Source organism: Bos indicus, chromosome 6 (assembly GCF_029378745.1).
Source record: "Bos indicus isolate NIAB-ARS_2022 breed Sahiwal x Tharparkar chromosome 6, NIAB-ARS_B.indTharparkar_mat_pri_1.0, whole genome shotgun sequence".
Classification (NCBI taxonomy): domain Eukaryota; kingdom Metazoa; phylum Chordata; class Mammalia; order Artiodactyla; family Bovidae; genus Bos; species Bos indicus.
The window spans coordinates 89,795,044-89,819,117 of NC_091765.1; the positions used below are offsets into that span (position 1 = coordinate 89,795,044).

Here is a 24,074-nt window from a genome sequence, read left to right on the forward strand (position 1 = left end):
GAAACCAGAATTGAAAGAGACACGTATACCCCAATGTTCATCACAGCACTGTTTACAGTAGCTAGGACATGGAAGCAACCTATATGTCCATCAGCAGATGAATGGATAAGAAAGTTGTGGTACATATACACAATGGAATATTACTATTAAATATTAACTATTTAACATTAAATATTAAAAAAAACACATTTAAAACAGTTCTAATGAGGTGGATTAAACTGCAGCCTATTATACAGAGTGAAGTAAGTCAGAAAGAAATACACCAATACAGTATATTAATGCATATAAGTAGAATTTAGAAAGATGGTAACAATGACCCTATATGCAAGACAGCAACAGAGACACAGATACAAAGAACACACTTTTGGGCTCTGTGGGAGAAGGCGAGGGTGGGATGATTTGAGAGAATAGCATTGAAATATGTATATTACCATATGTGAAATAGATCACCAGTCCAAGTTCGATGTGTGAAACGGGGCACTCAAAGCCCGTGCACTGGGATGACCCTGAGGGATGGGAAGGGGAGGGAGGTGGGAGGGGGGTTCAGGATGGGGAACACATGTATGCCCATGGCTGATTCATGTCAATGTATGGCAAAAACCACTACAATATTGTAAAGTAATTAGCCTCCAATTAAAATGAATAAATTAATTAAAAAAAAGAAACTGAGAAGCAAGAGCCAAAGGGATATGGTGATAACACTTATCTGGATGCTTTGAGAAAAGGCAGTCTTCTACCTTGCTGAAGAGCCAGTAACATACAAAATAACACTGATTAAAATTAAGCCTTTATTATAAGCATTATTATATTCTTTACATTTATTGATTAATTGGATCCTCACAATTTCCCAATGCAGATGGGGAGCTATTATTTATGTACATTTTACTAATGATGAATTTGAAGTACAGAGAAGTTATGTAACTTCCTCTAAGGACACAGAGCTGGTAATTGAGCTGGGATGTGAACCCAGGCTCACAGGTCCCTCATGCCTTTACCATTATGTTACCACCCTCACCAACTTGTCAGTGTTAGCTCGTGAGTAATGTGTGCTTACTATGTGGCAAGTATTCTTTTATAGGGATGATTTTATTTACTCCTCAAAATAGCCTTATGGGTAGGCATTATCTTCTTCATATTGCAGGTGAGAAGACTCAGCTATATTACTTATTGACACATTATACTGGTACACAAAATTTGTTGTTTAGCAGAATAAACTGGAATTCTCCAGGCAAGAATATTGGAGTGGGTAGCTGTTCCCTTCTCCAGGGGATCTTCCCAACCCAGGGATCAAACCCAGGTCTCCCACATTGCAGGCTGATTCTTTACCAGCTGAGCCACAAGGCAAGCCCAGGAAACCATAACGCAATGCAATTACCTTAAACAATGTGTTATAAAGTATTTAAATTAGTTCATCAATCTTTTGATGTAGGTTTTCAAGGAGGATGACATTTTCCCTTCTTGTTTCTTCTGTCTGGTCTGGGAATTAATTTGACCTGAGATAGATTAACAAGAGAAAAAACAAACAAAAGTTTAGTAACTTGTGTACTTGGGAGAGACTCAGGAAAACTGAGTGACTCTCCAAAATGGTTTCAGCTCTCACCTTAAATACTGTTGGACATGGAGAAGGGAAGGGAGTTCCAGACAAACATCTACTTCTACTTCATTGACTATGCTAAAGCCCTTGATTATGTGGATCACAACAAACTGGAAAATTCTTAGAGATGGGAATACCAGACCAACTTGTCTCCTGAGAAACCTGTGTGTGGGTCAAGAAGCAGCAGTCAGAACCAGACATGGAACAACTGATTGGTTCAAAATTGGGAAAGGAGTATGACAAGGCTGTATATTTTCACTCTAGTTATTTAATTTATATGCAGAGTACATCATGCAAACTGCTTGGCTGAATGAATCACAAGCTGGAATCAAGATTTCCAGGAGATACATCAACAACCTCAGATAAGCAAATAATACCACACTAATGGAAGAAAGTGAAGAGAAACTAAAGAACCTCTTGATTAGGGTGGAAGAGGAGAGTGAAAAAGCTGGCTTAAAATTCAACATTCAAAAAACTAAGATCATGGCATCCAGTCCCATTGCTTTATGGCAAACAGAAGGGGGAAAGGTGGGAACAGTGACAGACTTTATTTTCTTGGGCTCCAAAATCACCGTGGATGGTGACTGCAGTCATGAAATAAAAGATGCTTGCTCCTGGGAAGAAAGGCTGTGACAAACCTAGACAATGTGTTAAAAAGCAGGGATATCACTTTGCCGACAAAAGTCTGTATAGTCAAAGCTTTTTCCAGTGGTCATGTAGGGATGTGAGAGTTGGGCATAAAGAAGGCTGAGTGCCGAAGAATTGATGCTTTCAAACTGTGGTGCTGGAAAAGACTCTTGAGTGTCTCTTGGACAGCAAGGAGATAAAACCAGTCAATCCTCAAGGAAATCAACCCTGAGTATTCATTGGAAGGACTGAAGCTCCAATACTTTGGCCGGCTGATGCGAAGAGCTGACTCATTGGAAAAGACCCTGATGCTGGGAAAGGTTGAAGGCATAAGAAGGAGGTGACAGAGGATGAGACAGTTGAATGGCATCACTGACTCAATGTACATGAATTTGAGCAAACTTCAAGAGATAGTAAAGGACAAGAAAGCCTGGCATGCTGCAGTCTGTGGGGTCTCAGAGTCAAACTCAACTGAGTAACTGAACAACAACAGCAATTCAGATATAAGTTTAGAAAACAGTGGGTGTATGTCCTGAGTCAGTTGTGCCTGACTCTTTGTGGCCCAGTGGACTATAGCCTGCCAGGCTCCTCTGCCCATGGAATTTTCCAGGTGAGCATACTGGAGTTCTTGCCATTTCCTACTCCAGGAGATCTTCCTGACCCAGGGATCAAACCTGCATCTTTTGCATATCCTGCGTTGGCAGGCAGATTCTTTACCACTGAGCCACCTGGGAAGCCCGGGAAACAGCAATCACTCAATTAAATTTTAATGTGTTATTTTACAACTATTGTTCCATGACAACTATTACTAGTATTAGTAATGGCAAATTTTTTCCATTTATTATTGCCAGGCATTGTTGTTAAGTGCTTTATATACGTAAATCATTTAACGCTCACAAGAACCTTTACCAGTAAGTACATTTTTTTGATCCATGGTTTATAGTTAAGGAAACGAAACTTGTTAAGGTTTTATATGCTACATAGGTTTCACTCATATATGCTACAGCATATGAGTAGCAGAGAAATACTAGATATCCAGTTATAGCATTCTTTCAGTCATAATCACAGTCTGACAACTGAGTTAAGTCAAGCACCAAGGGAGATGCTTACTCACCTTTTTGTATTTTCTTACTTTCTAGGAAATCTACTTCTCATCTATTTCTGGTTAGAAAATTATAAGTAGAGTGGGAAAATTTTTTTATCTTATCTATCTTTTTCTAAAGTAGTTTTTCAAATATTTCCCTTCAGTTATCTAGTTTGATGCCTTTGAGGATCAACATCTTCCAATTTATGTAAAAGGATTGAATAGAGAAATTAGAATGAAATACAGGATTAAAGGATTGAAAATGGAGAGGGTGAGTAAGAAGAGTTAGAATTCACAGTGTAGATTTAACAAAGATAAATTTTTCTAGTAATTAGTAGGCGTATAAATGTGGATGTTGACCTCATTAGTGAATGTAGATATATATATATTTGTCTAAACCTTGATTCTTCATTTGGAGGGGGAGAAAAAGAGAAATGGTCTTACTATAGTTGTTTTTCTTGAGAGATTATGGAATTTATGTATGCAGAATACTTACTGCTCTATTTTTAATGTTCTCGACCAGAGTGAGAAATTTTTATCACTCTGGACTTCTCCATTTTTGTAGAGCTTTTTCCTGCTTATTTCTAAATAGTTTGTAAATTAGAAATCACCTTTGTTGTAGCTTTCTCTCCTTTTCTTTATGGGGAAAAACAATTCCACATAGAATATTTCATTGCTTTTTAGTAATATGTTTCTTCTACTAGATTATTAGTTATCAGTTCCACCAAAGTAGGGGAAATTGCAGTCAACAATATTATTCCACCTTGCCTCATGGTGGACTCTTAGTGACTGTTATTGCTTAAATAAATGAACCCTGTAGCTTCACAGCTACTGTTTTTAGTGTATGTATGTCATTGAAGTTTCATCCTTCTGCATATTCTTCTACATCTGAGTAGTGTATTTATTAATTTCTGTCACCGATCAGTATTTGGTGAGGCTCTTATGCCCCATATCCTTGAAAGCTTCCTATAGTGATAGTATTTCTTATACGAAGGACATGCTAGGATAATGTACATTTTATTTCTTGAATAGGGCTTTAGCTTCTGACTTCTTTACTACATTGGTTATCTTTCAAACATACCAGGGCTGACTTCTTTCTGACCTTTAAGTCTTAGCTTAAATTCCACTGATTCAGAGAGCCTTTCTCAGCCTACACCTTCTGAAATTACTGTAGTTCTATCAATTCCTGTGTTAGATCTGCTTTTGAAGTGTGCCAAACAGCCACACATTTCCTTACATTTCCCAGCTTCTCCTAGCAATTAGATTGGGGCCATGTGAGTTTTGGTTACTGGACTGTGAGGATAAGTGACTTTTTTGAGTCACTTCTGGACTGAGATATTTAGAAGCTATGTGGCCTCCCACAGCCACAGCCATTTTTGTTGCAGTTATCATGAAATCTAGGTGTTAAAGATGATTGCCAATTATGAGAAGAAAGGAAGTAGGATTCTTTTTTTTAATGTGGGCCATTTTTTTAAAGTCTGTATTGAATTTGTTACAATGTTGCTTCTGTTTTATGTTTTGGTTTTTTGGTCACAATACATGTGGGATCTTAGCTCCCCAAACAGGGATTGAACTTGCACCTCCTGCATTGGAAGTCTTAACCACTGAACCACCAGGGAAGTCTCAGAAGGTGGGACTCTTGGCAGAGGCTTACATGAATAAGAAATAAGTATTCTTTCATAATGGATTGGAGTTTCAGATTAAAGCACACACACACACACACAGAAACACAAATATGATAAAAAAAAAACTATATATACACAGATCTATGAAGCTCAACAAACTCTCAGCCCATGAAATAGGAAGACAACTATACCAAAAACACCAAAATGAAATTCTTCAAATCCAGTGTGATTAAAAATAACGTTGAAAGTGTCAAGGGGATGCGGAGTCACATTACATACAGAGGAACAAAAAGAAGGAAATAGCAGACTTCTCAGAAATAATGTAAGCAAGAAGACAATGGAACATCTTAATCTTTAAAGTACTGAAAGAAAGAAATAACTATCAATCATGAGCTCTATAGTGAAAACATCTTTAAAAACTAAAGGCAAAAAAAGCATTTTTAGAAATGTAGAGAAAGTAGAGTCCAGATAGAGGTGAAAACAATCACGTGCATACCCACACTGTAAAACTTGTTAAAGGAAGTCCTTCAGGCAGAAAGAAATGATACAATATGTATATTATCAAAGGAATGAAGAACACTGGAATTGGTAGCCACATGAATAAGTATTTATGATATTTTTCTTAAATTGTTTTTCAAATCATTTTAGAATATAATTGGCATTTATCCCAAAATAAAAACAATGTAATATGTGGTTTGTAACACACATAACAGCAATAGTACAAAAGTCAGAAAGGAAGAAATGATAAAACATTATTGTTAGATTCTTATGCTATATGTAAAGTGATAAAATGTCACTTGAAAATAGACTTAAATAAGTTATATACTATAAAGCCATAAGCAACTGCTGAAACAAAACAAAACAAAGAGTTAGAGCTAGTAAAGCTAGTCAAAGAGATACTATCCAATCATTAAAATGTTCAAGTTATTCTAAAGGAAGAAAGAAAATGGGGGAACAGTGAAAACACATAGCTAGTTGATAGATTTAATCACATAAATGTAATGTTGTAAATAATCCAGTTAGATGTCAGAGGCTGTCAAATTGAATAAAAAACAAGATCCAACTATATGGTACCTACAAGGAATATAGTTTACATATAAAAGCCTAGAGAGGTTAAAAGGAAAAAAGATGGAAAAGATACGCTATACTAAGGTAGATCAAAAGAAAGCTGAGTGGTTATGTTAATATCTGCCTGCCAATGCAGAAACCACAAGAGACACAGATTTGATCCCTGGGTCAGGAAGATCAGATTCAGATCCCTGGGGATTCCCAGTCCCTTTGTTGGATCCCCAGGCTGGGAAGCCTGATGTGGGATTCATAACCTTCGCAACAGTGGGAGGACTTCTTTGGTGTTATTGTTCTTCAGTTTGTGGGTCATCCCCCCACCAGCGGACGTGGGAATATTCTTTATCGTGACTGTGCCCCTCCTACCGTCTTACTGTGGCTTCTTTGTCATTGGATGCAGGGCATCTTTTTTTGGTGGGTTCCAGTGTGCTCCTGTTGATGGTTGTTCAACAGCTAGTTAGGATTTTGGTGCTCTTGCAGGAGGAGACGAGCATACGTCCTACTCTACCATCTTGAACCAGAAACTGATGTCTCTTCTTGTAAGGGCGTTAATCCCATCATGAGGGCCCCACTCTGATGACTTCATATAAACCTAATTACATATCGTTTACATTAAGGGTCAGGGATTCAACACACGAATTTTGAGGGGACACAATTCAGCCCATAGCAAGTGTTTACAAAGTAGTTGGAGGTTAGGGGGTGAGAAGGGGAGAGAGAACGAGATGAGGAAAAGGGGCCTGTAGAAACTTTCCAGAGTGGTATATATATGTTCATCATCTTGATTGTGGTAATGGTTTTACAAGTATATACATATGTGAAAGCCTATCAAATTATGTACTTTAAATATATGCAGTCTACTATATTCAAATATTTTTAAATAAAATTATTTTAAAAAACAAATCTATTAGGAATACAAATGGATACAATAGAACTCTTATGGAAAGGAAGTCAAGGGAATGATAAGATCAGGATGTGGGATGAAGTTTACCTAAGGTTGGAGCAGGAAATGGGGTGGTTAATGGATGAAATATATGATTAAATATAGATTTTGTCAAGTCCATAACTTTTGTTTGGGGTGGCAAATTTGCATATGCCTAGCTTACTATGAATATAACTAGTTAATTATTTAAAACTGGATTATGCTTGGACCAATACTGATATTGTGTCACAAGTTATTCAAAAATTTATGTGTTTAAGGTTTATGCAAAGAAAAAGGGCCAGATTTTAAACAATAGTTTGTTCAAATCCTTTCTGACATGATTTAGTGTTAACATAGAAACAAGTGAAAATCATTCGTTCATGTCCGACTCTTTGCGACCCCATGGACTATCCAGTCTATGGAATTCTCTAGGCCAGAATACCAGAGTGGGTAACCTTTCCCTTCACCAGGGGATCTTCCCAACCCAGGGATCAAACCCAGGTCTCCTGAATTGCAGATGGATTCTTTACCAGCTGAGTCACAAGGGAAGCCCAAGAAACAAAGTCATCACTGCAAATCACTCATCTCCTTAAAAATTTTTTCTTATAGGTAAGACTTTTTTCAGAGAATTTGTATGAGGGGAAGGTAGGGGAACAAAGGGCTTCCCTGGTAGCTCAGCTGGTAAAGAATCTGCCTGCAATGAGGGAGACCTAGGTTTGATCCCTGGCTTGGAAAGATTCCCTGGAGGAAGGCATGGCAATCCACTTCAGTATTCTTGCCTGGAGAATCCCCACGGACAGAGGAGCCTAATGGACTGCAGTCCATGGGGTTGCAGAGTCAAATACAACTCAACAACTAAGCACAGCACAGCACAGCACAGGGGAACAAAATAGAAAATTCTCCTGCTCTGGCTTATGATAACCACATGATGGCAGCATTAAGCAAACTGTGTGTGTGTGTGTGTGTGTGTGTGTGTGTGTGTGTGTGTGTGTGTGTGTTGTTTAATGGTTTATAGAGAGCTGAGTAAATCACTTTGATGTGCTTTATATATCAGTGGGATTGGTTGGTCCCTGTAGCCATATGTGTTTCTTCCTATTTATTTCCAAAGAGAAACCATCCCGAGTTATTTTAGTCCCTCAGATCTATATAATTATGTCTTTTTGAGCAGGTGCTATCATAAACAGACTATATCATGTAACTTGAGATTATTTACTTCTCAAAGTATCTTCACAGTCTGGAATTTCTTAGAACAACAATCGTTGCTTCTTTTTTCATATTTTTCTCTTTCCTCCTTCATAACGTCCTTAACTATTTTTGAGTGCTTTCAGCTTTGATAAGGAATTCACCAAAATCAAAAGACCCTTTGAAATGTCTGGATATTTCTTTGTAGAATTCTTGAAAGAGAAGTGTTTAAATGATTTCTCTCAGACCCTCTTTGTTCTTTTTCCAGTTCAAAAAAATATTTACCTAGAATCCAACCTATATATGATTCTGTGATAGTCACTAGGGAAAAGCGATGGTTAGAAAACAATTTGAGACGCACTGTCCTTAAAAACTTTGCAAGGAAGTCCCTGAAACACAGTATCTCTTCTTTTCCCTTTTGTGTTAAAGGAGTTCATTAGAATAGATATGCTCAGTTATCAGACTTTTCCTCTGTGGAAAAGACATAGCTTCAAGTTCAGTATAGTATATTTGACAGAAGTGTATAGTGTCTAGAAATCCAAGGGTTTAGAAAACCAGGGTGTCTTCAACACCACTTCTGAAGAATAATGCAATCTTTGGATCTCTATCTACTCTTCACATCACTCAAGAAACTTATAAAGGTCAAACCTTTGCGTGATGTGTAGGTTCCCACTTCATTAACTTTTTAAAGAGCCTGTGAAATCAGCCTGCCTAGGAATGTCTGCCTAGTTTCTGTGGCTATAGGAGAAAGAGGCTAAGAAAGGGTGGAGAGCCAGATCCACCCCTTTCTGGGATCCACTCCGCCTCCAAGTTCTGCTGTCTTCTCAGATTTAGGGGTGGAGTAATACAGTGAGACTCGAGTCACTTCCCATTGCCTTTTTGTCTTGTCACTGCTTGATGATCCAACAATTCTTAAATGATATTGGGCAAGAGGTAAGCACCTGATACGTATTTTGTGTCTTGAAACATTGACGTAGAACCCAGAGGGTGTAACTTAAATAATATTATGTATTGGTTTGAGAACCATGAACACAGCTTCCAAAGCTGTATTTACTCCGGGAAAATAATTAACTCATCAAGAGTGTGAAAGTGTGTTAGTCACTCTGTCATGTCAGATCCTTTGTGATCTCATGGACTGTAACCCCACCGGGCTTCTCTGTCCATGGAATCACCAGGCCAGAATACTGGAGTGGGTTGCTATTTCCTTCTCCAGGGGATCTTCCTGACCCAGGGATCAAACCCAGATTTCCTGCATTGCAGGCAGATTCTTTACCATCTGAGCCACCACTAGGGAAGCCCAGCTCATCAAGAGGCTACAGCTAAATGATTGACTAAAATGTGAGCTCCGGAGGATAAGAGTTTTGTTTGTTTGATTCACTTATATATTCTAAACCCTTATAACAGTGCTGAGCTTCCCTAGTGGTTCAGTTGGTAAGGAATCTGCCAACAATGCAGGAGACCCAGTTTGATCCCTGGGCTGGGAAGATCCCCTGGAGAAGGACATGGCAACCCACTCCAGTATTCTTGCCTGGAGAATTCCATGGACAGAAGAGTCTGCCAGGCTACAGTCCATGGGGTTGCAAAGAGTAGGACATGACTGAAAGACTAACACTTTCACTTTTCACTTTAGAACAATGGTAGGCACATGATGAAAGTGAAGTCGCTCAGTCGTGTCTGACTCTTTGCGACCTGGTGGACTGTAGCCCACTAGGCTCCTCTGTCCATGGGATTCTCCAGGCAAGAATACTGGAGTGGGTTGCCATTTCCTTCTCCAGGGGATCTTCCTGACCCAAGGATTGAACCCAGATCTCCCGCATTGCAGGAAGAGGAAGCCACCAGGGAAGCCCATCATTTCAATATTGTAAATCTATAAATATTTGTTGAGTGAATAAATGAGTGAATTTCCAGGGGTCTTGTCCACACTTGTTCAGAGTGTGGACTTTTACATATCTGCAGAAAGCTTTACCTGAGATTTCTTATTTTTCAAGTCCTGAAAGGAAGAAATAAATGAAAAACAAAGAAACATGACTCTTTTACACATTAAATTTATATTGGAGAGTGTAAAAATGCCGAATATCCAGTAGTGCAGATGCAGCTATTGACAAATCAAGATTTTAGTGAAAGCTACTTTTTTTTTCATTGTATTTGTAAAAGATGGATATCAGAGATTGCAGGAGAATCAGGCACCTTTTCCTCGTGGTAGTCTACTCTAATTGTTTCCAGTTTACCACTCATTTGTCTCGGTATCTTCATTTATAAATCAAAGGTAGTTGTAGTTATTTATTTAACAAATTTTCTGGCACTGTTATTCATGCTAGGAATACATTAGTGAAAAAAAAGGACAGAAATTTCTACCTTTGTGGAGTAGTAGGGGAGATAGACAATAAAAAATAAACATAATAAGTAATTACTGTATATTTTTTAGAAGTTGATATGCTATGGAAAAAAAGAAAGGTAGAGCATGGTAAAGAGGATCAGGGTGTTCGGGGAGTACTTGGGATGTTATATTTTTATTTTGGAGTATTTATTATACAGAGGACATGTTAAGATAATGCCCATTTTATTATTTGAATTGGACTTTATTGAGCCTCTGATCTCTTTACTACATTGGTTATCAAATGTACCAGGGCTAAATTCTTTTCCAGCTTTCAGGTCTTAGCTTAAATGCCACTGGCTCAGAGAGCCTTTCCCAGCCCATGTCTTCTGACATTATTATAATTCTGCCAACCCCTAGTTTAGATCTGTTTTTTTTTTTTTTTTTTTTTTTGTGGCAGACAAATAAAATACTCCAAACATGCATGTTTCCTTACATCCCCCAGTTTCTCTTGGCAGTTAGGTTTGGGACTTCAGAAGAGAGGAAGGCAATTCACCTGAAGACAGAAAAGCAAATGTTTAGTAAGCAAATGTTTGCTGGGCTACGCAGAGACAGTGGGACACACATGATTTCTAGGCCCTGCCTAGAGTTCCCCCAGCACTCCTAGCGCATATTCTTTGCAGATATTTCTGGTGATACCTCTGTACCTCTGTTCTGGGAAAAACTCCTTCATCTAAATTCTTTAGGCAGCTAAAGAATTTAAAGAGGGAGATAAAATGTAATCCTCATGTCAAAGAGACACATTTTGATATGGCAAATTTTCTCCTTCACAGAATGAAGTAAGGATTGTGTCTCTTTGTTGTTGTTGATTTTTTCCCTATATGACTGTCAAATTATTCAAGTGTTATTTGTTGAAAATGCTTTCCTTCTCTCATTAAATTGCTTTTGGCAACTTTTTTTGGCAAATATTCAAATGACTGTGTAAATGTCCATCTAAAGTTGGGCTCTCTATTCTGTTCCATTGATCTATTTGTCTATCCCTACACCAGCTACCCACTTGGGTATTCTTGCCTGGAAAAGCCCATGGACAGAGGAGTCTGGTGGGCTACAGTTCATGGGGTCAAAGAGAGTTGGACATGATTGAGTGACTAACACTTTCACTTTCATACCAGCCCCACTCTGTGCTGATTATGGTAGCTTTGTAGCAAGTCTTAAAGTCAGGTATCCTAAGTCCTTTTTGTTCATTTTTAAGATTTCTTTAGATGTCCTAAGTCCTTTGCATAGCCATATAAATTTTAGAATCAGTTTGTCAACTTCTACCAAAAAACTTCACTGGGTTGTGTTTGCAATTATGTTGAATCAATAGATCAAATTGGAAGAACTGACATCTTAATATTATTGAGTCTTCCAACCTATGAGTGGGTAGCCATTCCCTTCTCCAGGGGATCTTCCCAGGAATGGAACCTGAGTCTCCTGCATTGCAGGCAGATTCTTTACCATCTGAGCCATCAGGACTCCTGAATACAGTACACCTTCCATTTATTTAGGTCATCTGTCAGCAACATTGTATAGTTTTCATTATAAAAATCATGCCCTAAATTTTAAAATTTATTCCTAAGTATTTTCTGATCTGAGTTATTGTAAATAGAATTTTTAAAATTTCATATTTTAGTTGTTTCTTGTATACAGAATGCAATTTATTTTTCTGGATATGGACTTTATATTCTGTGATCTTGCTAAATTCACTTTATTTGTTCTTTTGTTGTCATGTATATTCTTTACAATATTTTATATAAACAACCATCTGTGGTGAGAGAGTTTTACATCATCCTTTCTGATCTTTAGACTTCTTTTTTAAATTTTCCTTCTCTTGTTATACCAGCTACGATCTCCAATAAAATACTGAATTAGAAATGGTGGGTATGGACACTTCTGCCACTTTCTGATCTCGGGAAAAGAATCTATATTTCATTATAAAGTATAATGTTTGCTGTAAAAGTTTCTGTGTGTGTGAATGCCTGTCACATTTAAGACTTCAGGCTTTGCTTTGCCCTTGTTGAGCCACAGATGCATTCCGTTTAGTTCTCTTAGCTTTGGATGGGCTTCTTGGGGTTTGCCTGTTATGTGTATTGTCCAGGGGTCAATCAGAGTTTTGAGAAGAAATTATAGACATAATTCGGAGAAGGTAATGGCAACCTACTCCAGTACTCTTGCCTGGAAAATCCCATGGACGGAGGGGCCTGGTAGGCTGCAGTCCATGGGGTCGCTAGGAATCAGACACGACTGAGAGACTTCACTTTCACTTTTCACTTTCATGCATTGGAGAAGGAAATGGCAACCCACTCCAGTGTTCTTGCCTGGAGAATCCCAGGGACGGGGGAGCCTGGTGGGCTGCCGTCTATGGGGTCGCACAGAGTCGGATATGACTGAAGCGATTTAGCAGCAGCATAGACACAATTTGACTCTCCCCTCTGTGGTTTTCCCTTTTCCTGGATAGATATATCCCTTCAATTTCCAACTTCTGTAGCAGCCCCAAACTTTGTCCTTTGATTCCTTAAGCAAGGAAGAACACAGATTCTTATCCAAATTCGGTCTAGAAAAACCTCTCAAATGGGAAACTCATCCAGTGACATTTCCTTCAGATGTCCATTCTCTTCCAAATCTGTTTCAAGTAACTCTTCAGTGCTTTCAGAGAGTTGTATTTTTTGAAAATGTTTAAAAATTGTATGCTTCATTTACAGTTATTACAAAATATTGGCTTTATTTTTTGTACTGTACAATACATCTGTGATAGTTATTTTTTAATTTATTTTTCCAATGTTTATAGTTGTTTTCATTGAGAAATTTGGTCCAATATAAACAATTTCAACATTATTAGACATGGAACCTAATGTTGAAATAACATGGTCAGAATACTATTACTGAGAATGTGGAATTTAAACAAAGATTTGAAAAAAGAGAAGGATTTAGCCAAATCGACAGTTTTTTTGGTAAAGCCTGCAGGCAGACAGAGGAGCAATAACCAAGCTAGGAGATGCCTGATATATTAGAGGAATAGCAAGAAGAGCAGGGTTTTGAGGAGAAGAGTGGTGTGATCAAACATGCATTTCAAAAATAAAACCTCTGCTATTTTGAGAACAGATTATATGGATGCAAATATAGAAACAATTAGCTAGAGAATTAGCTGTTACAAGAATTCACAGGAGAACTAATGGCTTCTTGAACCAGAGTGGAAACAGCGTCAGACATTATTTTTTGGGGCTCCAAAATCACTGCAGATGGTGATTGCAGCCATGAAATTAAAAGATGCTTACTCCTTGGAAGGAAACCTAGATAACTTAGATGACCAACCTAGATAACATACTGAAAAGCAGAGATACTACTTTGCCAACAAAGGTCCGTCTAGTCAAGGCTGTGGTTTTTCCATATGGTCATGTATGGATATGAGAGTTGGACTGTGAAGAAAGCTGAGTGCCGAAGAATTGATGCTTTTGAACTGTGGTATTGGAGAAGACTCTTGAGAGTCCCTTGGACTGCAAGGAGATCCAACCAGTCCATCCTAAAGGAGATCAGTCCTGGGTGTTCATTGGAAGGACTTATGCTGAAGCTGAAACTCCAATACTTTGGCCAACTCGTGTGAAGAGTAGACTCATTGGAAAAGACTCTGATGCTGGGAGGAATTGGGGGCAGGAGGAGAAGGGGACGACAGAGGATGAGATGGCTGGATGGCATCACTGACTCGATGGACGTGAGTCTGAGTGAACTCTGGGAGTTGGTGATGGACAGGGAGGCTTGGCGTGCTACAATTCATGGGGTCACAAAGAGTTGGACACGACTGAGTAACTGAACTGAACTGAACTGAACCAGAGTAGACATGGTGAGACCAGTGAAGTGCTATATGTGATGTGAAGGAAGAACCAATAAAGTTTTTTTGATTAGATATTCCGTGTGAAAGAAATTGTTCAGAATGACTTCAGATTTTTCTAGCAAGTAAGCATGATATCTGTATAACACAGAAGGATGGAATTGCCATCAATTGAGAAAGCTATGAGTAAATCAATTTAATACCATTCAGGTATGACCCTAAATCAAATCCCTTATGATTATACAGTGGAAGTGAGAAATAAATTCAGGGGATCAGATCCGATAGACAGAGTGCCTGAATCTGTACACTGTACAGAGACATTGTACAAGAGACAGGGATCAAGACCATCCCCAAGAAAAATAAATGCAAAAAGGCAAAATGGTTGTCTGAGGAGGCCTTACAAACAGCTGTGAAAAGAAGAGAAGCAAAAGGCAAAGGAGAAAAGGAAAGACATACCTGTTTGAATGCAGAGTTCTAAAGAACAGCAAGGAGAGATAAGAAAGCCTTTCTCAGTGATCAGTGCAAAGAAATAGAGGAAAACAACAGAATGGGAAAGACTAGAGATCTCTTCAAGAAAATTAGAGATACCAAGGGACTATTTCATGCAAAGATGAGCACGATAAAGGACAGAAATGATATGGACCTAACAGAAGCAGAAGATGTTAAGAAGAGGTGGCAAGAATACACAGAACTATACAAAAGAGATCTTAATTACCCAGATAATCACATGGTGTGATCACTCACCTAGAGCCAGACATCCTGGAATGCGAACTCAAGTGAGCCTTAGAAAGCATCACTACGAACAAAGCTAGTGGAGGTGATGGAATTTCAGTTGAGCTATTTCAAGTCCTAAAAGATGATGCTGTGAAAGTGCTGCACTCAGTATGCCAGCAAATTTGGAAAACTCAGCAGTGGCCACAGGACTGGAGAAGGGCAGCTTTCATTCTAATCCCAAAGAAAGGCAATGCCAAAGAATGTTCAAACTACCACACAATTGCACTCATCTCACAGGCTAGCAAAGTAATACTCAAAATTCTCCAAGCCAGGCTTCAACAGTACCTGAACCTTGAAGGTCCAGATGTTCAAGCTGGATTTAGAAAAGGCAGTGGAACCAGAGATCAAATGGCCAACATCCACTGGATCATAGAAAAAGCAAGAGAATTCCAGAAAAACATCTACTTCGGCCTTATTAACTATGCCAAAGCCTTTGACTGTGTGGATCACAATAAACTGTGGAAAATTCTGAAAGAGATGGGCATACCACCACCTGACCTGCCTCTTGAGAAATTTGTATGCAGGTCAAGAAGCAACAGTTAGAACTGGACATGGAACAACAGACTGGTTCCAAATTGGGAAAGGAGTACATCAAGGCTGAATTTTGTCACCCTGCTTATTTAACTTATACGCAAAGTACATCATGAGAAACGCTGGGCTGGAGGAAGCGCAAGCTGGAATCAAGATTGCCAGGAGAAATATTAATAACCTCAGATATGCAGATGACACCACCCTTATGGCAGAAAGTGAAGAACTCAAAAGCCTCTTGATGAAAGTGAAAGAGGAGAGTGAAAAAGTGGGCTTAAAGTTCAACATTCAGAAAACGAAGATCATGGCATCCGGTCCCATCACTTCATGGGAAATAGATGGGGAAACAGTGGAAACAGTGTCAGACTTTATTTTTGGGGGCTCCAAAATCACTGCAGATGGTGACTGCACCCATGAAATTAAAAGACGCTTACTCCTTGGAAGGAAAGTTATGACCAACCTAGATAGCATATTGAAAAACAGAGATATTACTTTGCCAACAAAGGTCCATCTAGTCAAGGCTGTGGTTTTTCCAGTGGTCATGTATGGATGTGAGAGTTGGACTGTGAAGAAAGCTGAGTGCTGAAGAATTGATGCTTTTGAACTGTGGTGTTGGAGAAGACTCTTGAGAGTCCCTTGGACTGCAAGGAGATCCAACCAGTCCATTCTGAAGGAGATCAGCCCTGGGATTTCTTTGAAAGGAATGATGCTAAAGCTGAAACTCCAGTGCTTTGGCCATCTCATGTGAAGAGTTGACTCATTGGAAAAGACCCTGATGCTGGGAGGGATTGGGGGCAGGAGGAGAAGGGGACGACAGAGGATGAGATGGCTGGATGGCATCACTGACTTGATGGACGTGAGTCTGAGTGAACTCTGGGAATTGGTGATGGACAGGGAGGCCTGGCGTGCTGCAATTCATGAGGTCGCAAAGAGTTGGACAAGACTGAGCGACTGAACTGAACTGAACTGAATTGTGCCTTTTACATATATAAGGACTTTGGCAGTCTAATAATGGCAAATTGGAGCTATTTGAAGTAGCTCCAATCTAAATAAGCTCCATTGAATGTAAGATGGTAATAGTGTCCCTTTTAGGATACAAAAGATAAAAGACACCAAAGCATGGCTCTCTGAAAACAATTAGAACTTAGGCATTGATAATGTTTAAAAAATTATGTATAAGTGGCATTCATTGTATAATGCATAAATCAACTTTTATATAGAATATACACCTTTATTTCAGTATTTTAGGCATGTGGGTTAATTGTTGGGTTTAGGGTAACCTAAGCTATACTGTACAGAATAGTATTAAGAGCCTACTTTTCAAAATGAGATGATTGGCATCTCAAATCTCATTTGGTTAATTCATAACTCAAGTAATGTTCTTTTCCCTTCATAAAGAAAACCATAATAATATTTTGTATTTCAGTGTAAAAATGCTTCAGGGAAATGATGTGTGTGTGTGTGTGTGTGTGTGTGGTTTATTTGCTTTTCTTTTATGTCATTTGGGAAGAAGCTAGGCATTAATGATGTTACGGCTATTTTTGACACTAATGGCCCTTTTAACCTATAATGCTAGCAATATTCAATAGAAGCTTATTCATGGAAATATTTTGTATAGGAAAAACATAGATTTAAATGTGCCAACTTATGCAGCAAAGCTTTATCATCTAACCATTCCCAGATCTCATTGGTATTGTTTTATTTTACAGATTTTTCCTTTTTACCAGGCTAGTCACTTCTGGTTCTGTACCTGCATATACTCTTACAGAAGTTAATTACAGCTATTGGTCAAGAGCACCTTGACTTAATATTTTCCTGGCAAGAGAAGGAATAGAGTAATCATTGTATATCTTAACTGAAGCTGAGCCACAAGTGATCTGGCTGAAGGCCCTCGCATAAAATTTTTCAGGCTTCCAAATAAATAACAATGGTAAAATTAAATCAATTTTATTTACTTCCAGACCATATGGATGAGCGGACAGTTTGCAATGGAATAGCCCCTGAAAAAGATGTAGATGGATTTCATATTATTAACATTGGAAGACTGTGTCTTGATCAACATTCCCTCATACCTGCCACTGCTAGTGCTGTTTGGGAAATTATCAGAAGAACAGGTTGGTCTATGGGACATAGGTGCTAAGTGCCACATGAGCATTTGTGCATTGCCTTGATGGAAAGGGTGAAAGAAAATAAGCCATTAAACTTCAGTCTACAGGAATAGATAAAGGTATAGAAATTGAAGAATAATCTGAAATAAGATAAAAGAAGAACTGGTATCAGGTTACAAGTAACCGCTGTTTCAGCTTTCAGGGAGTGCATTTTCCAAATAATAGATTTATCTCCCTACTTTAAAACTATAAACTTAAGGTATTTTGATATGCATTTTTCAAAATGTGTTATGTTTTTCCGTACCTTTAAAAACAAAATGTGCTGAACATTTGGAGCCATCTCTAATGACCTAGGTTTTCATTGTAGACACTTGCCCTTGAGCTGTGCTCTAAATAAAATAATGCTCTCAAAGACCCTCAAGCAGGCAGGTGATGGTTCCCCTGCCTGTATCACTGTCACTTACATTTCTGGCCGCATCTCCTCATCCCAGTCTGTTCTTTTCTACTGAGAAAGAGAACTTGCAAGGGAAAGCAGATCCTAGAATTATATTCATAGAATTTTAATAGTTATAAAACTTTAATTCTAATTTTTTCATTTTACTTATGAAAAAACTATGCCCCAAAGAGGTTAAGTGTATGAAATCTGTAAGCTTTACCTTTCAGATCTTTCTAAATCCGTACATTTAGTGCTTCTCTCCTATGAAGTAAACCGCGTACATTTTATGAAAAATACTTTTCTCAACTTCATTTTGTCCTAGATTTGGTCAAAGTTTGGTTGCCAGTTAACCTTGACATTGTTGTACCTTGCCTGTTTTATAATTAATAGTTAATATATTTTAAGTCTTCACAGTTCTACCTCTTCATGTGAATTTTAATGTTTAAAATAATTTAATGACAACTTGAAAATGTTTGTGGGTTTTTTTTTTTATGAGGATATAATGAGAGGAAAAGTGACAAAACCAAAAAGTATAAAAAGAAATATTTTTAAATAATGAATTTTGGAACATTATAGACAATTCACAAAATAATTCAAATTTAATTAGAGGTTTTTAAAGAATATTTCAGTTGGCTGTTCAGATGATTACTTCTTCTTGTTTATTCTTCATTTAAATCAAACTCTGTGTTTTAAGGAATTGAAACATTTGGAAAAAATGTTGTTGTGGCTGGAAGATCCAAGAATGTAGGGATGCCCATTGCCATGCTCTTACACACAGATGGAGAACACGAACGGCCAGGAGGTAGGTGCCACTTGGAGATTCTATGCACTCTTATTAATACAATCTTCTCACTTCCTAAGCTCTTCAAATAAAAATGTATTTGGAAATGTGATTTAGCATATTTGTGGGTTTAGCTGGGAGGGATTGAGGGCAGGAAGAGAAGGGATGAGGATGAGATGGCTGGATGGCATCATCGACTTGATGGATGTGAGTTTGAGTGAACTCCGGGAGTTGATGATGGACAGGGAGGCCTGGCGTGCTGCAATTCATGGGGTCGCGAGGAGTCGGACATAACTGAGGAACTGAACTGAACTGAACTGAATGCAATAACGGTTTCCCTTATTCTTCATCTAATGACATGTGTGCACACGTGCTCAGTTGATCAGTCATACCTGATCCTTTGCGACCCCATGGACTGTAGCCTGCTGGGCTCCTCTGTCCATGGAATTTTCCAGGCACGAATACTAGAGTGGGTTGCCACTTCCTACTCCATCTAATGACATGAATGCCTTGATAATGTATAAAAGAATTGCTAGAAATATGTGGTCTCTTTGTTCCTATTTTTTTCTTTTGGCTATATGTACTTCTTTCATATCCTTAAACATATAGAGATTATGGAGAATCATATGGAGGTTCCTTAAAAAATGAAGAATAAAACTACCATGTGACCCAGCAATCCCACTCCTGAGCATATAGCCTGAGAAAACCACAATTAAAAAAGACACATGTACCGCAATGTTCATTGCAACACTATTTACAATAGCTAGGACATGGAAGCAACCTAGATATCTATCCACAGATAAATGGATAAAGAAGTTGTGGTATGTATATACTATGGAATATTACTAGCCATAAAAAAGAATGCATTTAGTCAGTTCTAGTGAGGTGGATAAACCTAGGGCCGTTATGCAGAATGAAGTCATAAAGAGAAAAAACACATATCATACATTAACACATATATATGGAATCTAGAAAAATAGTTCTAATGAACCTGTTGGCAGGGCAGGAACATAGATGCAGATGTAGAGGACGCTTGTGGACACAGCAGGGGAAGGAAAGAGTAGGACAAACTGAGAGAGCAGCGTTGCAATATATACATAACGTGTAAAATAGATAATCAGTGGGCAGCTGCTGTGTAGCACAGGGAGCTCCACAGGTCACCCTCTAGGGCACCCCTTGTGACAACCTAGAGGGGTGAGATGGGGATGGGTGCTAGAGAGGCTCAAGAAGGAGGAAATACATGTATGTTTATGACTGGTTCACATTGTTGTACAGTAGCAACCAACACAACATTGTAAAGCAAGTATCCTCCAATTAAAAAATTAAAATATTAAAAAAAGAAAGGTGGAAAGACTAGATACATACTAGATGCATAAATATCACATGTTGATAGATATCTGTATACCCATGTATACCATCTCACTAAAACACACCACCAATGCATGGATATAAGATTTTTTTTTACCATTATTACCTTGGTGAATTTCAGTTTCCTGTTCTAACATTTTCAAATACAGTTGATTCTTGAACAACACAGGTTGGAACTGCACAGTCCATTTATATTTTTTTCACTAAGCATTTACATACTACAGTACTATACACTCTGTGGTTAGTTGAATCAGTGAATATGGAACCGTGAATACAGTGGCTGACTATAAAGTTATAGGTGGATTCTCAACTGCACAAAGGGTGGGTGTTCCAAACCTCCACATTGTTCAAGGGTCAACTATACTAATTTTATGACCTTGGTTGACATAATGCATGTGAAATATTTTTTTAAACCGTGAAGCCCAGTGGAAAAACAAACCCAATGATAACATATCACTTATGCAAAGTGATGAATTATGAGAATTAAATATTGTTTTTCCTTCCTGGGATTAAGGACTTAAATATTACCAGATCAAAATGTGTATGAGGATAAAAGTTATCTTGGGCCTGATAGTGACTCATAGTAACTTTAAAAAGCCTTAGTTTTGGACTTCCCCAGTGGTCCACTGGTTAAGAATTTGCCTGCCAATGCAGGGGACATGGGTTCAATCCCTGGTCTAGGAAGATTCCATGTACCCCAGAGCAGTTAAACCTGTGCCCCACAATTACTGCGCCTGCGTGCCTAGAGCCTGTGCTGTGCAAAAAGAAAAACCACTGCAATGAGAAACCTGTGCACCACAACAAAGAGTAGCCCCTGCTTACCACAACTAGAGAAAGCCTATGCAGCGAGGAAGACCCAGCACAGCCAAAAGTTCATTAATTAATTATTTTAAAAGTCTGAGTTTTGAAGAGCTGTTCAAAAGACCAAATCTGGTAGTATGAACTTTGAGATGGTAGCCTACAAAGAGATGTAGTGTAGATGTATCTCTAGCTTAATTATTCACTTCTAACATAGTCTGTTAGTGCTCATCTATGTATCTCTTACGGAGAAGGCAATGGCACCCCACTCCAGTACTCTTGCCTGGAAAATCCCATGGACGGAGGAGCCTGGTAGGCTGCAGTCCATGGGGTCGCACAGAGTTGGACATAACTGAAGCGACTTAGCAGCAGCAGCATGTATCTCTTAGGATGTAATAATGATATTGAGTCATATTTGCCTTTATTTAATAGTTTCTGTTAAGCAAGGTAAAATAACCAGGAAGATTTACCTAAGTATACCATTTTTGTTGGAAGATTTTGACCAAGAGTCACTCGGCAGGTTTTTCTTCATTTTCAACACATTGTTATCTTATTTCATCAGTAACATATCAAGCAACATTATGCAACTTCATTATTTGCACAGCACTTTCTCATGATCTATCTTATTTTGTTCTCAATAATCTGGAATATATTCATATTCACATTTTGTAGCTAAAGGAAATGAACTTTAGAAACTTCAGTAACTTACCCAAGGCCATTCAAGGAAACAGTGTACAGAGCTGGGGGCTGGGTGCTGACTGTCTGGTTAGGAGGATAGTTTTGAAGTCAGACCCCTCTCCCACCAAGCCCTGTATCCTTGGACAAGTCATTTAATCTGTGTAAGCCTCCACTTCCCTCATTTGTATCTTTTTTGCTGGGTTATCGTAAAAACTAAATTAGATTTGAATGTGAAGCACTACTCACAGTGCCTGAGACAGTAAGTTAAGTAAGCCCTTGGTACATGTTACCCATGGCTATTACTATTATTTCTATTATTATGCTTAAGGCAATAACCTATGGCCATGCAGATGAAAAAGTTTAGAGTAACATAATCCAAGGTTAATGATGAATTTTTAACCTTCATTTGAAATTTTATTTTTTTTTTGTGGTGGGTTTTCTGTTTGCCTTTATTTGGATGATATCTAGTCTTTGTTGTAATAATTTGCATAAATGTAAAATTTATAAAGTTTATAAACTATTAGAAGTATGATTTATAATTTTACAAATTGTACTTTATATTATTAACATATTGTGTGCTAATTTCTTGATAAATTTCAATTTTGAATCATTTGTCTATAAAATACCTAAGTCTAAGAAAGTCAATTTCCCTCCTCTTTATGCAATTTAAAAGTAGATTTTCCTATGTTGTAAAACACATTGACTTTATAAATATTCTGTACTTTGTTTTGCAAGATATGTTCACTTGAATGCATGTTAAAAATTGAATAAAAGCAGAATTAGATATAGTACTGGTTACTTACATGCCAGGTGGTTAAATTTGCATTTATTATAGTGGCACCTAGGTGCCCTTTGGGCTTCTCTGGTAGCTCAGAGGGTAGAGCGTCTGCCTGCAGTGCGGGAGACCCGGGTTCAATCCCTGAGTTAGGAAGATTCCCCTGGAGAAGGACCTAGCAACCCACTCCAGTACTCTTGCCTGGAAAATTCCATGGACGGAGGAGCCTGGTAGGATACAGTCCATGGGGTCATGAAGAGTCGGACACGACTGAGCGACTTCACTTTCACTTTTCACTTTCACTTTAGGTGCCCTTTATAATTATAGTATCTAAAAGGTAATATATTGTAACTGATATTGGTCAATTTACAACATGGGTGGAAAGAGGTAATATATTGTAACTGATATTGGTCAATTTACAACATGGGTGGAAAAAGGTAATATATTGTAACTGATATTGGTCAATTCATAACACGGGTGGTGTTTAATCTCATGCACATTTAATAGGAATATGGTGACATATATGATTAGTATAATGAATTGTTGTGAGCTGCTCACTGAAAACCTGGAATCTGTGGGAAAGATAATATTTCAAATGTCCATGTCTGTTAGAGCAGTGATTATGTGGAGTGACTGCATGTGCATTGTTAGCTAGTGGAGATAATGAAGGAGGATTAACTGGGCAAATTCCTATCGATAGACCTTGTTCTGATGACACTCACAATGCTGAGCATCACCTCACATTGTATTTCTTTGCCAGAAAAGATTCAAAGCCCTAATGACTCATTTGTGTTTTAAAGCCAAAGATAATCGCACTAGAAGACATATGGTGAGGTTGTGGTACTATTGCAGTGGCATTAGTGCTGGGATTTTTTAAAAGAGCATTATGGAAGATTTTACTTAGAGTCCTATGGACCTAGGGATATTCTTGATCTTGTTTGTGCAATATGCATTCAGTACATATTCTCATTGAAACACTAGGGTGGGGAGTGGTAGAGTGTTGAAAAAGACTTGGCTAGCACTAGTAGTAAAGAACCTGTGCCAGTGCAGGAGACGTAAGAAACCTGGGTTCGATCCCTGGATTGGGAAGATGCCCTGGAGAAGAGAATGGCTACCACTCTAGTATTCTTGCCTGGAGAATCCCATGGACAGAGGAGCCCGGAGGGCTACAGTCCATGGGCTGTCAAAGAGTCAAACACTGCTGAAGCAACTGAGCACACACACCCCTGTCTCCAGAAGATGAGAGATTGCATCTTCAGGACACCATGTTTTCTTAAAGCTCAGGTTCCTCATTGATATTCAGCTTTTGCACTCAAGCTGCCCATCTGCTGCAAATTCTATAAATCAGGTACATTTTTTTTTAATTCAAGGAACATCCTATATAAATGGAAAAACCTCAAGATATTTTGTCAGTGGAATGCCTTGCCTTTGTGAAAATTGGCTCCAGTTGTGAAAAATGAACATTTTTGCCACTTTGGAAGCATTATTGGGGCCTTCAGGTGGTAATACAGGAGTGGATGTTCCAGGCAGTGCAATGTGATATGAGAGCTATG

The 24,074-nt window shown here is 38.3% G+C and overlaps 1 protein-coding gene across 7 annotated transcripts in view; it reads left to right on the forward strand.

Moving 5' to 3' along the window:
* The window catches only part of MTHFD2L (methylenetetrahydrofolate dehydrogenase (NADP+ dependent) 2 like), a 147,578-nt gene that overhangs the window by 23,612 nt on the left and 99,892 nt on the right, over positions 1–24,074 (forward strand). For all 7 annotated transcript variants that reach the window (XM_070791585.1, XM_019962921.2, XM_070791584.1 and 4 more), the window contains 2 exons: positions 17,539–17,691; positions 18,816–18,923. In XM_070791585.1, coding sequence (XP_070647686.1) covers positions 17,539–17,691; positions 18,816–18,923 — 261 coding nt within the window. The remainder of the gene's footprint in view (positions 1–17,538; positions 17,692–18,815; positions 18,924–24,074) is intronic.